Source organism: Salmo salar, chromosome ssa15 (assembly GCF_905237065.1).
Source record: "Salmo salar chromosome ssa15, Ssal_v3.1, whole genome shotgun sequence".
Taxonomy (NCBI): Eukaryota; Metazoa; Chordata; class Actinopteri; order Salmoniformes; family Salmonidae; genus Salmo; species Salmo salar.
The window spans coordinates 799,802-814,999 of NC_059456.1; the positions used below are offsets into that span (position 1 = coordinate 799,802).

General features: G+C 44.9%; 1 protein-coding gene across 2 annotated transcripts in view; it reads right to left on the minus strand.

Annotated features, from left to right (window-relative positions):
* Window positions 1-1,091: 1,091 nt before the first annotated feature.
* Window positions 1,092-15,198, minus strand: part of LOC106570803 (sushi domain-containing protein 2) — a 38,618-nt gene continuing 24,511 nt past the window's right edge. For both annotated transcript variants that reach the window (XM_014143341.2, XM_045695276.1), the window contains 2 exons: window positions 5,498-5,594; window positions 1,092-1,796 (listed from right to left, as the gene is read on the minus strand). In XM_014143341.2, the coding sequence (XP_013998816.1) occupies window positions 1,748-1,796; window positions 5,498-5,594 (146 nt within the window). In that variant the 3' untranslated portion in view covers window positions 1,092-1,747. The remainder of the gene's footprint in view (window positions 1,797-5,497; window positions 5,595-15,198) is intronic.

Sequence of the window (15,198 nt, forward strand, 5' to 3'; positions counted from 1 at the left end):
TCTTTGTGGGCTATACTCGGCCTTGTCTCGGGATGGTAAGTTGGTGTTTGGAGATTTACCTCCAGTGGTGTGGGGGCTGTGCTTTGGCAAAGTGGGTGGGGTTATATCCTACCTGTTTGGCCCTGCATTATGTTTCATCGGAAGGGGCCACAGTGTCTCCTGACCCCTCCTGTCTCAGCCTCCAGTATTTATGCTGCAGTAGTTTATGTGTCGGCGGGCTAGGGTCAGCCTGGCACATCTGGAGTATTTCTCTTGTCTTTTCCGGTGTCCTGTGTGAATTTAAATATGCTCTCTCTAATTCTCTCTTTCTCTCTCTCGGAGGACCTGAGCCCTTGGACCATGCCTCAGGACTACCTGGCTTGATGACTCCTTGCTGTCCCCCGTCCACCTGGCCGTGCTGCTGCTCCAGTTCCAACTGTTCTGCCTGCGGCTATGGAACCCTGACCTGTTCACCGGACGTGCTACCTGTCCCAGACCTGCTGTCCCAGACCTGCTGGAACCCTGACCTGTTCACCGGACGTGCTACCTGTCCCAGACCTGCTGTTTTCAACTCTCTAGAGACAGCAGGAGCGGTAGAGATACTCTCAAAGATCGGCTATGAAAAAGCCAACTGACACTTACTCTTGTGTTACTGACTTGACAACTACTATGATTATTATTATTTGACCATGCTGGTCATTTATGAACATTTGAACATCTTGGCCATGTGCTGTTATAATCTCCACCCGGCACAGCCAGAAGAGGACTGGCCACCCCTCATAGCCTGGTTCCTCTCTAGGTTTCTTCCTAGGTTTTGGCCTTTCTAGGGAGTTTTTCCTAGCCACCGTGCTTCTACACCTGCATTGCTTGCTGTTTGGGGTTTTAGGCTGGGTTTCTGTACAGCACTTTGAGATATCAGCTGATGTAAGAAGGGCTATATAAATACATTTGATTTGATTTGATTAAGTGACATATACACACACTAACCTGTAACAGTGACCATTAGCTGGATGCAACAGAACACAAAAATAGCCATTATTTTTGCAATAATGCATTGCTACAGCCATAGACAACGTTTTCAAAAGAACAGAGGAAAAACAAATTCACAGACATACTTTCACAACTGCATTTATTTTCCTTCATTGAATTACAATCAAATATTATTGTACCACAGTATCTATTCATTATTCAATACTTGTACTTCATTTGAAGATAGAAAAAGCATGAGCTTTGCTTTTGCGCAATTGGCAGTTCTTTCGAATGACTTTTGCTCAACCATCGAATGGAATGAACAAAGGCAGTGAGCCCACACATGAGCTACATAACTGGTCAAAGTCATTCAACCTTTTAAAACGATCATGAGATTGACTCTAAACACCTAAGAGAGTGTACATCTGGGACCATTCTAAGTTAATAGGAACATGGAGTGAAAACATAGACGGGAACTCAAAGTATTCACATAATATTGTTCCCCGGCAAAGGAATATAACATTTAGTCCTAGGAAAATGTCAAGGACCGTGAACAAACCAAGCAGGTCTGCTCTGTAAGCCTTCACTTACAGACCGTTATTTAAAGTAATCTACAGTGTAATGTACACATGTACTACACCACGAAGACAATGCATTATCCCTGATCCACAAAAATTCTACATGGTGTAGAAAACATAATTTGCACGTACATTAGTGCATGTTGAGGCCAGCTTAAGGGTGATGCAATTGTAGGTTCATTTAAAAATATCCTGGACAGGGAGAGTTACACTAGAGGACATCAACTCTGTTCAAATATCACCTTTCCATCCAGCCTCTCTTGTCTTTCTCTGAAATAAAGCAGAAAGAATCAGAATCACCTTTAATCTACACAGACCCAGAATTTGTGACAAGGTGCTGCCAGCAATAGATTACAGAAACAGTAATACTGGAAGATTGTCTGTGTATAACAGGCTACTCAGACACACACATAACCCCACCGACCCATCTACGACCCCAGGGTGGTTTCTGCCCCTTGTCCTTCTTTGATATGTCCTGCCGTGGCGCAGAGTGGGGAGGACTAGGGCCTGTTGGGGCCTGCAGGGTAACCCTAGATGTGTCTGCAGCAAGGGGCTGAGGACTGTGGCTGCAACAAAGGGCTGAGGACTGGAGCAAGGGGCTGAGGATGGAGCAAGGGGCTGAGGACTGGAGCAAGGGGCTGAGGATGGAGCAAGGGGCTGAGGACTGGAGCAAGGGGCTGAGGACTGGAGCAAGGGGCTGAGGACTGGCGCAAGGGGCTGAGGACTGGCGCAAGGGGCTGAGGACTGGAGCAAGGGGCTGAGGACTGGAGCAAGGGGCTGAGGACTGGAGCAAGGGGCTGAGGACTGGAGCAAGGGCTGAGGACTGGAGCAAGGGGCTGAGGACTGGAGCAAGGGGCTGAAGAAGGAGCAAGGGGCTGAGGACTGGAGTAAGGGGTTGAGGACTGGAGCAAGGGGCTGAGGACTGGAGCAAGGGGCTGAGGACTGGGTGGGGAGCAAGGGGCTGAGGACTGGGTGGGGAGCAAGGGGCTGAGGACTGGGTGGGGAGCAAGGGGCTGAGGACTGGGTGGGAAGCAAGGGGCTGAGGACTGGGTGGGGAGCAAGAGGCTGAGGGCTGGGTGGGGAGCAAGAGGCTGAGGACTGGGTGGGGAGCAAGAGGCTGAGGACTGGGTGGGGAGCAAGAGGCTGAGGACTGGGTGGGGAGCAAGGGCAGAGAGGCCCATACCATCTCCACACAGCATCAGAGGAAGTAGCAGAGTATCACGCAAACAAGACCAGACCAGACCAGGCCAGGCGTGTGTGTGTGTCTCCAGACATCAATGACAAGTGTGTGTTGACCCAAGGAAGGTGTGTTTAATGGTATGAGTTCACAGGAATGCCTTTGGTGAGCTTTCCCATGTGTCCTTATTATCTCAGCATGTAACATGTATGTAGATGTGTGTCCTTATTACCTCAGCATGTAACATGTATGTAGATGTTTGTCCTTATTACCTCAGCATGTAACATGTATGTAGATGTTTGTCCTTATTACCTCAGCATATAACATGTATGTAGATGTTTGTCCTTATTACCTCAGCATGTAACATGTATGTAGATGTTTGTCCTTATTACCTCAGCATGTAACATGTATGTAGATGTTTGTCTTATTACCTCAGCATGTAACATGTATGTAATGTTTGTCCTTATTACCTCAGCATGTAACATGTATGTAGATGTTTGTCCTTATTACCTCAGCATATAACATGTATGTAGATGTTTGTCCTTATTACCTCAGCATGTAACATGTATGTAGATGTTTGTCCCGCTAAAGTAAGTTTGTGAGACCCCCTCTGGTGCTCCCTATCCACACAGGTAATGACCTTTGACACTTATCTTCTTACCTTCCCTCCCTCCCTCTACAGATGAAAGCAAGGTGATCAACAACCCTCATCAACCCTCTAAAAACAGGGCAGGTGCGCTCCCCTCTCCCCCTTACGGGTGTAAACCATAGTCGTTAATTTCTCTACCTGCAGAACACAGGCTGAATGCTCCAAGTGCACCTGGGAGCGGGGGCCAAGACAAACCATCCTTTCTCTCTTCCATAGGAGAGTTATGGCGGGGGGAAGCCCTCTTGACGTCTATGAGGCCCATAAAAATAGGCCTGTCATTTGGTTAGGTAGCGAGCCCAGGAGCTACGGTAGCTGGCTTCTGTTCCAGTAGTGTAGTGTACTGAGGGAGAGGTTTATCCACAGGGTGTATTCTACATCACAAATGGCACCTTATTTCCCTATGGGCCCTAGTCAAAAATATTGCACTACATAGGGAAGAGGGTGCCATTTGGGACACAGCCTGGGTCTAGCCGAATATGAAGATATACTGTATCGTTTGATCAGATCAGAAGGGTTTTATGAGCGTGTGTGTGTGTCTGTGGTTTATGAGGAGGGCTCAGAGGCTAGCAGGTGGGATCAATGGTAATCACGAATCATCGTTTTCTTTGTTCATTGGGAATTTAGACAATCGAGGGATATCTATTTTATCATATATCTTATCAGGTAGCCCAGTGGTTAGAGCGTTGGGCCAGTAACCGAAAAGTTGCTAGATCGAATCCCCGAGCTGACAAGGTAAAAATCTGTCGTTCTGCCCCTGAACAAGGCAGTTAACCCACTGCTCCCCAGTGGACCTTCATTGTAAAAAAAATAAAAAATTAAATTATCCCTATGTCTGTCTCTATAACATCTGTATAATATACACTGAGTGGACAAAATTAGGTACACCTGCTCTTTCCATGACATAGATTGACCAGGTGAAAGCTATGATCCCTTATTGATGTCACTTGTTAAATACACTTCAAATCAGTGTATATGAAGGGGAGGAGACAGGTTAAAGAAGGATTTTTAAGCCTTAAGACATGGATCGTGTATGTGCCAAAAGATTGAAGTGCCTTTGAACGGGGTACGGTAGTAGGTCCCAGGCGCACCGGTTTGAGTGTGTCAAGAACGGCAACACTGCTGGGTTTTTCACGCTCAACAGTTTCCCGTGTGTATCAAGAATGGTCCACCACCCAAAGGACATCCAGCCAACTTAAAACACCACTGCGAGAAGCATTGGAGTAAACATGGGCCAGAATCCCTTTCGACACCTTGTAGAATCCAAGCCCTGACAAATTGAGGCTGTTCTGAGGACTCAATATCAGGAGGGTGTTCCTAATGTTTTGTACACTCAGTGTATATTGTCTATATAATACCCTTTGTGGGTTGAATTGAAGACCATTAAAATCCTATAATTTAATTCAATGAAGAAGACACTCAAAGGGATGAGCTCTCAGCTAAGATGGACAGGAAAAGCCTGCTATCATATCAATATCTTATCTATTTTATGCCGTCTGCTGATAACGTCTACGTCATATAACACGTTCCTGTATGAGATCCTGCTGAACATGAGATTCAGTGTCCGTTAGTGAAACGTTCAACTCTGTGTGACTGTGATGAATGTCTGTTACCATGTGAAGAGGGAGACAGAGTAACTGTACATGTAGTGAAGGTGGAAGAACGACATCTGATTGAGTAGCATCGTCTTGAGACCTGGACATTTCTACTGTTTTTAGTAACAACCAGCAGTAGTTGACTGGTGTGTAAAGCTAACAGGCTTTAGCTCAGTGGTGGGATCCCAGGAACAGACGCCCCAGGTTTGAGACCCAATCTGTTACTGCAGATCACTGCTTTGGTTTCTTAGCTAAAACGTGTGTCCATTCTGTGTGTGTGTGTGTGAGTGAGTGAGTGAGTGAGTGAGTGAGTGTGAATGTGTGTCTATGTGTCTGTGTTTCCGTGTGCGCGAGTGCGTGTGTGTCCGTGTGAGTGCGTGTGTGTCCGTGCGAGTGCGTGTGTGTCCGTGTGAGTGCGTGTGTGTCCGTGCGAGTGTGTCCGTGCGAGTGCGTGTGTGTCCGTGCGAGTGTGTGTGTGTCCGTGCGAGTGTGTGTGTGTCTGTGAGTGTGTTTCCGTGCAAGTGTGTGTGAGAGAGAGAAACAGTGAACCCACCTTTTCTGTTTCCTGAAGTGTAGATTGATCATCACCCCCATGGTTATCAGAGTAGCTATGGAAAACACAGAACCCAGCACCACTCCTAGGACATTATCTGGAATACACAAACACCACAAACTAGAATAATACATAGAGCTTTCCTCAAAACCAAAGACAACAAACTAATGTATCTCTCAGTGTAGAACAATTGATCAATGTGTTACTTATCAATACAGAACAGGCAGAAGGAAACCAAGGAATTATATCATATGATTCGAAGAGGACTAGAAACACACACGCACACACACACACACACACACTCGGACACACACACACGAAGACAAACAGACAGAAACACACACACACACAGCATGCTCCCTGAAGTTTTCCAATTAATCTCTCCATATGGTGGCTAGCTCCACATCTAACCACCATATGTACTGGCCCTCAGATGCTGGAGCAGAGGCCTCCTGAGTCCCTCTACCAGGCCAGGCCCAAAACCTGGGGCACGGGTTGACTGGCGGCCCTGATAAAAGACGTGCCTGTGGGCCTGGAGGCTAGGAGCACAGGGAGACTGGGAAGTCAGTTCTAACATTCCTCTGATCCTGGTTCAATAGCCTCAGGCAGATCATTACTTCACTACCCCTCCACCCCCACCCAATCTCATAGTACGGCCCAAGGGAGCAATAGATGCATGCATCAGTGATCACACTGGACCATCACATTACCCCAGAGGGGGGGGGTCACAGGGTCACCACTCAACATATGTACATGTAGGGTAATGGAGGGAAGAGGTTGAGAAGTTATAGCAGATGAGAAATAGGCTTTCATACAGACGTAACCCTACTTTATGGTTAGGTGGATGTCACACAAAAAAGTGGAAAACTGATTTGATCTTGTTTATCTGTTGAAAACCACATTGATCCAAGGAACACATTTTTAGATGCCCAGTAGCTTTTTCCATTAGAAAGTATTACTACACTTTAAATCCCATCCTGAATTCAAGTAAAGCTATCTGACAGAACCAGACTACAACTTCAAGTTGTCTGAATGAATAAAAGTTCTGCTGCAGTATTTCATGTGAAAGTCTGGGGAGAAAAGCAAGGATATGAAGAAATAAACGTAATTCTCTTACAGCCTATTGTACACATGCAAACACACAACCCATCCTCTGTTAGATATCATACCACCCATCCTCTATTAGCTCTCATACCACCCATCCTCTATTTGAGATCAATACCACCCATCCTCTATTAGATATCATCTCACCCATCCTCTATTTGAGATCATTACCACCCATCCTCTATTAGATATCATCTCACCCATCCTCTATTTGAGATCAATACCACCCATCCTCTATTAGATATATCACCCATCCTCTATTAGCTATCATACTACCCATCCTCCAGTAGATATCATACCACCGATCCTCCATTAGAAATCATACCACCCATCCTCTATTAGATATCATACCACCCATCCTCCAGTAGATATCATACCACCCATCCTCCAGTAGATATCATACCACCCATTCTCCAGTAGACATCATACCACCCATCCTCCAGTAGACATCATACCACCAATCCTCTATTAGATATCATACGACCCATCCTCCAGTAGATATCATATCACCCATCCTCTATTAGCTATCATATCACCCATCCTGTATTAGCTATCATACCACCCATCCTGTATTAGCGATCATACCACCCATCCTCTATTAGCGATCATACCACCCATCCTCCATTAGATATCATACCACCCATCCTCCATTAGATATCACACCACCCATCCTCCATTAGATATCACATCACCCATCCTCTATTAGCTATCATATCACCCATCCTCTATTAGCTATCATATCACCCATCCTCTATTAGCTATCATACTATTCATCCTCTATTAGCTATCATACTACCCATCCTCCAGTAGATAATATACCACCCATCCTCTATTAGATATCATACCACACACCCTCTATTAGATATCATACCACCCATCCTCCAGTAGATATCATACCACCCATCCTCCAGTAGACATCATACCACCCATCCTCCAGTAGACATCATACCACCCATCCCGTATTAGATATCATACCACCCATCCTCCAGTAGATATCATACCACCCATCCTCTATTAGCTATCATACCACCCATCCTCTATTAGATAGCATACCACCCATCCTCTATTAGATAGCATACCACCCATCCTCTATTAGATATCATTCCACCCATCCTCCATTAGATATCATACCACCCATCCTCTATTATCTATCATACCACCCATCATCTATTAGCTATCATATCACCCATCCTCTATATCACCCATCCTCCATTAGATAGCATACCACCGATCCTCTATTAGCTATATCACCCATCCTCAATTAGATATCATATCACCCATCCTCTATTAGATATCATATCACCCATCCTCTATTAGATATCATATCACCATCCTCTATTAGATATCATACCACCCATCCTCTATTAGATATCATACCACCCATCCTCTATTAGATATCATACCACCCATCCTCCATTAGATATCATACCACCCATCCTCTAGAAGACATCATACCACCCATCCTCCATTAGATATCATATCACCCATCCTCCATTAGATATCATATCACCCATCCTCTATTAGATATCATACCACCCATCCTCCAGTAGATATCATACCACCAATCCTCTATTAGATAGCATACCACCCATCCTCTATTAGATAGCATACCACCCATCCTCTATTAGATAGCATACCACCCATCCTCTATTAGATATCATTCCACCCATCCTCTATTAGATATCATTCCACCCATCCTCTATTAGATATCATACCACCCATCCTCTATTAGATATCATACCACCCATCCTCTATTAGATATCATACCACCCATCCTCTATTAGATAGCATACCACCCATCCTCTGTTAGATATCATTCCACCCATCCTCTATTAGATATCATACCACCCATCCTCTATATCACCCATCCTCCATTAGATAGCATACCACCCATCCTCTATTAGCTATACCACCCATCCTCCATTAGATATATCACCCATCCTCTATTAGATATCATATCACCCATCCTCTATTAGATATCATACCACCCATCCTCTATTAGTTATCATACCACCCATCCTCCAGTAGATATCATACCACCTATCCTCCATTAGATATCACACCACCCATCCTCTAGTAGACATCATACCACCCATCCTCCATTAGATATCATACCACCCATCCTCCAGTAGATATCATACCACCTATCCTCCATTAGATTACACACCACCCATCCTCTAGTAGACATCATACCACCCATCCTCCATTAGATATCATACCACCCATCCTCCATTAGATATCATACCACCCATCCTCCATTAGATATCATATCACCCATCCTCCATTAGATATCATATCACCCATCCTCTATTAGATATCATACCACCCATCCTCTATTAGATAGCATACCACCCATCCTCTAGTAGACATCATACCACCCATCCTCCATTAGATATCATACCACCCATCCTCCATTAGATATCATATCACCCATCCTCTATTAGATATCATACCACCCATCCTCTATTAGATATCATACCACCCATCCTCTAGTAGACATCATACCACCCATCCTCCATTAGATATCATACCACCCATCCTCCATTAGATATCATATCACCCATCCTCCATTAGATATCATATCACCCATCCTCCATTAGATATCATATCACCCATCCTCTATTAGATATCATATCACCCATCCTCTATTAGATATCATACCACCCATCCTCTATTAGATATCATACCACCCATCCTCTATTAGATAGCATACCACCCATCCTCTATTAGATATCATACCACCCATCCTCTATTAGATATCATACCACCCATCCTCTATATCACCCATCCTCCATTAGATAGCATACCACCCATCCTCTATTAGCTATATCACCCATCCTCCATTAGATATATCACCCATCCTCTAGTAGACATCATACCACCCATCCTCTAGTAGACATCATACCACCCATCCTCCATTAGATATCATACCACCCATCCTCCATTAGATATCATATCACCCATCCTCCATTAGATATGATATCACCCATCCTCTATTAGATATCATATCACCCATCCTCTATTTGATCACTTTTTCAATTGTGACTTTGGTACTTTACACGTTCTCTTACTTGCTGTCTTTGAAACACATGCGTGTGTTTGGGGTACAGGACAGTCAAAACACACAGAAAGTGAGAGTGCCATTAAGTTGTTTACAACTAGCTAGTCTGTATGAGGGCTCTTAGAAGGCCAGTACAGGCTGATAACGGTGGAAGCCTGAGAGGCTGTGAGTTAAACCCACATAACATTACAGTCAACTGAATCAGTGGAACAGAGATCAAAAGAACCTTGTCACAGACAATCTGTGTACATACCAAATGGCACCCTATTCCCTATATAGTGCACTACTTTTGACCAGAGCCCTATTGACCCCTCCTTAAAAGTAGTGCATTAAACAAGAAATAGGGTGCCATTTGGGACGTATCCATAGCCATTCTATTTTTCCATTACGCTGCTTTAAAGTCAAGGAGAGTAACCTTCAAGTGTGCAGCGTCTTTCTTCACGCTCCGTTTCCCACACAGTTTGTGTCAATAAGGAGAAAGGAAAGCACCATCACCTGGAGGTAAGGGGGATTTAAGAAGGTGTCTCTTAAGGATGCTGCAGTACCTCTATAACTCTCACTTTACCACCGGGCCTCCGGAGTGGCGCAGCGGCCTAAGACGCTGGATCTCTGTGCTAGAGGCGTCACTACAGACACCCTGGTTCAAATCCAGGCTGTAATCACAACCGGTTGTGATTGGGAGTCCCATAGGGCGGTGCACAAATGGCCCAGCGTCATCCGGGTTTGGCAGGGGTAGGCCGTCATTGAAAATAAGAATTTGTTCTTAACTGACTTGCCTAGTTATATAAAAAAATTATAATATCACCACTGTACCACCCACACATTCTCCATCCTTCTTAGGACACTCTCTCCTTCTCCACGTCTTCCCTTCCCCCAAGGAGATAAGGAGCACTGTGATTCTATCTTTCACTCATTCCCCTGATGGACACATACCCTATGGCAGTGTTTTGCTGTTGTTACACGTCTGCAGATGCCATCCCAGTCCATCCTGCTATATCAGATCTCCAGTCCACTACCTTCTCATCTGGACTGGAGTCTGTCCAAAAAGATGGATGGAGGGAGAAAGGGGGGGGAGAGACTGTCCCATAGCCCACTGTACGGTGAAACAGGGCTGTGGTGTCACGAGGGTCTGTATTGAGAAACAAGGCTAAACGAATGCAAACTCATTCATAGTCTGACAATGATCAGAGGTTACGTGTCGAGGATAATGAACAGAGGTTACGTGTCGAGGATAATGAACAGAGGTTACGTGTCGAGGATAATGATCAGAGGTTACGTGTCGAGGATAATGAACAGAGGTTACGTGTCGAGGATAATGAACAGAGGTTACGTGTCGAGGATAATGAACAGAGGTTACGTGTCGAGGATAATGAACAGAGGTTACGTGTCGAGGATAATGAACAGAGGTTACGTGTCGAGGATAATGATCAGAGGTTACGTGTCGAGGATGATAAACAGAGTTTACGTGTATGCAGAATGTGTTGTTTACACACTATCACACCAAGTATTCACTGTTTCATACTGCATACAGTGCATTCGGAAAGTATTCAGACCCCTTGACTTTTTCCCCAAAAATGTACGTTACAGCCTTATTCTAAAAATGATTAAATCGTTTTTTCCCACCTCAATCTACACACAATACCCCATAATGACAAAGCAAAATAACTGAAATATCACATTAACATAGGTATTCAGGCTCTTTACTCAGTACTTTGTTGAAGCACCCTTGGCAGCGATTACAGCCTAGAGTCTTCTTGGGTATGATGCTACAAGCTTGGCACACTTGTATTTGGGGAGTTTCTCCCATTCTTCTCTGCAGATCCTTGCAAGCTCTGTCAGGTTGGATGGGGAGTGTCGCTGCACAGCCATTTTCAGGTCTCTCCAGAGATATTCGATCGGGTTCAAGTCCGGGCTCTGGCTGGGCCACTCAAGGACATTCTGAGAGTTGTCCCCAAGCCACTCCTGCATTGTCTTGGCTGTGTGCTTAGGGTCGAAGTCCTGTTGGAAGGTGAACCTTCTCCCCAGTCTGAGGTCCTGAGTGCTCTGGAGCATGTTTTTATCAAGGATCTCTGTACTTTCCTCCGTTCATCTATCCCTTGATCCTGACTAGTCTCCCAATCCCTGCCACTGAAAAACATCCCCACAGCATGATGCTGCCACCACCATGCTTCACCGTAGGGATGGTGCCAGGTTTCCTCCAGACGTGATGCTTGGCATTCAGGTCAAAGAGTTCAATCTTGGTTTCATCAGACCAGAGAATCTTGTTTCTCATGGTCTGAGAGTCTTTAGGTGCCTTTTGGCAAACTCCAAGCAGGCTGTCATGGGCCTTTTACTGAGGAGTGGCTTCCGTCTGGCCCCTCTACCATAGAGGCCTGATTGGTGGAGTGCTGCAGAGATGGTTGTCCTTCTGGAAGGCTCTCCCATCTCCACAAAGGAACTCTGGAACGCTGTCAGAGTGAGCATCGGGTTCTTGGTCACCTCCCTGACCAAGGCCCTTCTCCCGCGATTGCTCAGTTTGGCTGGGTGGCCAGCTCTAAGAGTCTTGGTGGTTCCAAACTTCTTCCATTTAAGAATGATGGAGGCCACTGTGTTGTTGGGGACCTTCAATGCTGCAGAAATGTTTTGGTACCCTTCGCCAGATCTGTGTCTCGACACAATCCTGTGTCGAGGCACAATTAATTCAACCTCATGGCTTTGTTTTTGCTCTGTAATGCACTGTCAACTGTGGGACCTTATATAGACAGATGTGTGGCTTTCTAAATCCAATCAATTGAATTTACCACAGGTGGACTCCTAATCAAGTTGTAGAAACATCTCAAGGATGATCCATGGAAACATGATGCACCTGAGCTCAATTTCAGTTTTAATACATTAATACAAAAATTGAAAAACCTGTTTTCGCTTTGTCATTATTGGATATTGTGTGTAGATTGATGAGGGGGAAAAATGATTTAATACATTTTAGAATAAGGCTGAAACGTAACAAAATGTGGAAAAAGAGAAGGGGTCTGAATACATTCTGAATGCACTGTATGAAATAAATTGTGCTTATATCTAAAGCGCATATCTAAATAGGAGTTGCTTTCTGTAGCGGTGACTGAGTTCATCAGCATCCTCCATCATGGGTTTATTATAAGTTCAGAGCACTTTAGATTTCAGAGGAGGACTTGACTGTCAAAATCTGAGGAGAAATACTGGAAATAAATATGAACAAGTATAAATAATACCTCCCCGTAATATGGAAATGGTGTGTGTGTGTTTCTCAGCTCTGCTTTGATCCAGCACACAAGCTCCCTCCCTCAGGTCTTTGTGACCGAGAGAGAGAGAGATGCAGATGAGAAAGAACATGAAAAAAGAAAAAGAGAAGAAGTGAAGATAGAGAGCCTCTTCACAATAGATTGTTTACTCTGAGGTCCCAGACAGGGACCTTGTTCATTCAGGAAGGCTCCCTTACAGAGACAGTGGTGCACAGGGACATGACAGGTTTAAATGTCTTGCACTGTGATGGCATTTCAAGTTCCTCCTCTCTATACAACCTGTTTCTTCAATTCCGACACACACTCTCTCTTTCTCTCTCACTCTCACTCTACATTGACATTTGAATTATTTAGCAGAGATTCTTATCCAGAGCGACTTACAGGAGCAATTAGGTTTAAGGTGCCTTGCTCAAGGGCACAGACAGATGTTTCACCTAGTCGGCTTGGGATTCGAACCAGCAACCTTTCGTTTACTGGCCCAACGCTCTTAACCACTAAGCTACCTGCCGCTAGTCTCTCGCACTTTCTGCACTGTGCCTTGTTGCCATAGGGAAATAAAAGTCTTGCTCTCTTTATTGTTTTATTTCCTTGCCTTTTTCAGTCAGCATCTCTACCTTTCTCTCTCTCTCTCTTTTCATCTGTCCTCTGCTGCTGTCATTTCGACTTTAATCATCTCCTACTCTCCTCCTCTGAGAGTGACTCGACCCAGCCCAATTCTACAACTTGATGATTCTTTCTCCCGAGTCCTTTTTGAAGTTACAAAAAGGACTTTCTCTCTCACCCTTCCGCTGCGTGACTCTCATCTCCCACGCTGAAAAACATTAAAATGGATTAGCAGAATAAATTACGCCCTGATAAAGGTCATTTATCATACACAGAACCGGGTCCAAATACTATTTCCAACCAATCAAATACTTTATCTGTGGTTTATTGAGTTTGTCTGGCGCTATGAAACTAATGGAATTCCCAAAACAGCAAACCCCACCCATCTAGCACTCAAAGTAAATGAAATATATATATTTTTTAAATATATATACATTTTTTTCTCCCTTTTTCATGACTACAATCTAGTCTCGTCGCTGCAACTCCCCAACAGGGAGAGGCGAACGTCGAGTCACGAGTCCCCCGAAACATGACACGCCAAGGTGCGCTTCTTAAAACTCGCTTGCTTAACCCGGAAGCCTGCTGCACCAACTGATGACTGAAGTCAGCCTGTAGGCGCCCGGCACGCCACAAGGAGTCGCTACAGCGCAATGAGCCAAGTATTGCCCCCCTGGCCAAACCCAGACGATGCTGGACCAATTGTGCGCCCCTCTATGGTACTCCCAGTCACGGCCGGTTGTGACAGAGGGATCGAACCCCAGGCTGTAGTGACACCGCAACACTGCGATGCAGTGTCTTAGACCGCTGCGCCACTTGGGAGGCCGTATATATATATGAAAGATTTCAAATAGTATCTGCTCCAGTGGAGGCTGGTGTTCTCCTGTATCACACTGTCATTACCTTTACTACAGTTAACTCACTCTTAACTGGATGTTTATGCTGCGCTAGAACTGCCGTAGTGACTCACACAGGGTGAGGAGAACACAGGCAAAGCATTTCCTGACTCTACTGTCACTGGTTAGTGTTTATGTCATGTCCCCATGGGCAGATTCTGTGTGTTGACTGAATCTGCCAGGACTGAATGGGATGAGTGAGATCCGAGCAGCATTAGTTCCGGTATTGTGGGTTTTAGTCATTGGTTATTTGGACGTAACAGGATTGGGGAAAGGCGGTGCTTAAACTGCTTCAACACGAGTGCTTTGGCTGAGAATTTCGTTTTGTGAGGGTGGAGACTTTGTTTTTGCCAGAACTCTCAATGTCTAACACGTATGAACCCAGAAGTTAATCACGCAGCTGACCAAATGACATGAGATTTTCCTCTGGGTTAACAGAGATTAGTGTTTATGGGACATGGATAGGAGTCCTGTAGGATGGGACATAAGTAACTGGTTGAGTCCCAAATGGCACCCTATTCCCTAAATAAGTGGGGTAGCACACATTTCAGAAGGTTGTTTGGAGTGTGTGTGTGTGTGTGTGTGTTAGTGATGCGCGGGTCAGCTGTTTGTTCACCCGCACACAATTGCTTATAACCCATCAGAAACCACCCGACTATATGTGATAGTGAAAGTCTGAGGCCCTCAACCCGACCCGCTTCTCTTCTGTTATTACTTTTTGAGAGAGAGAAAGAAAAAGAAAGAGAGAATGCAAGTGTTTGGACATCTGTACACTTGAACAGC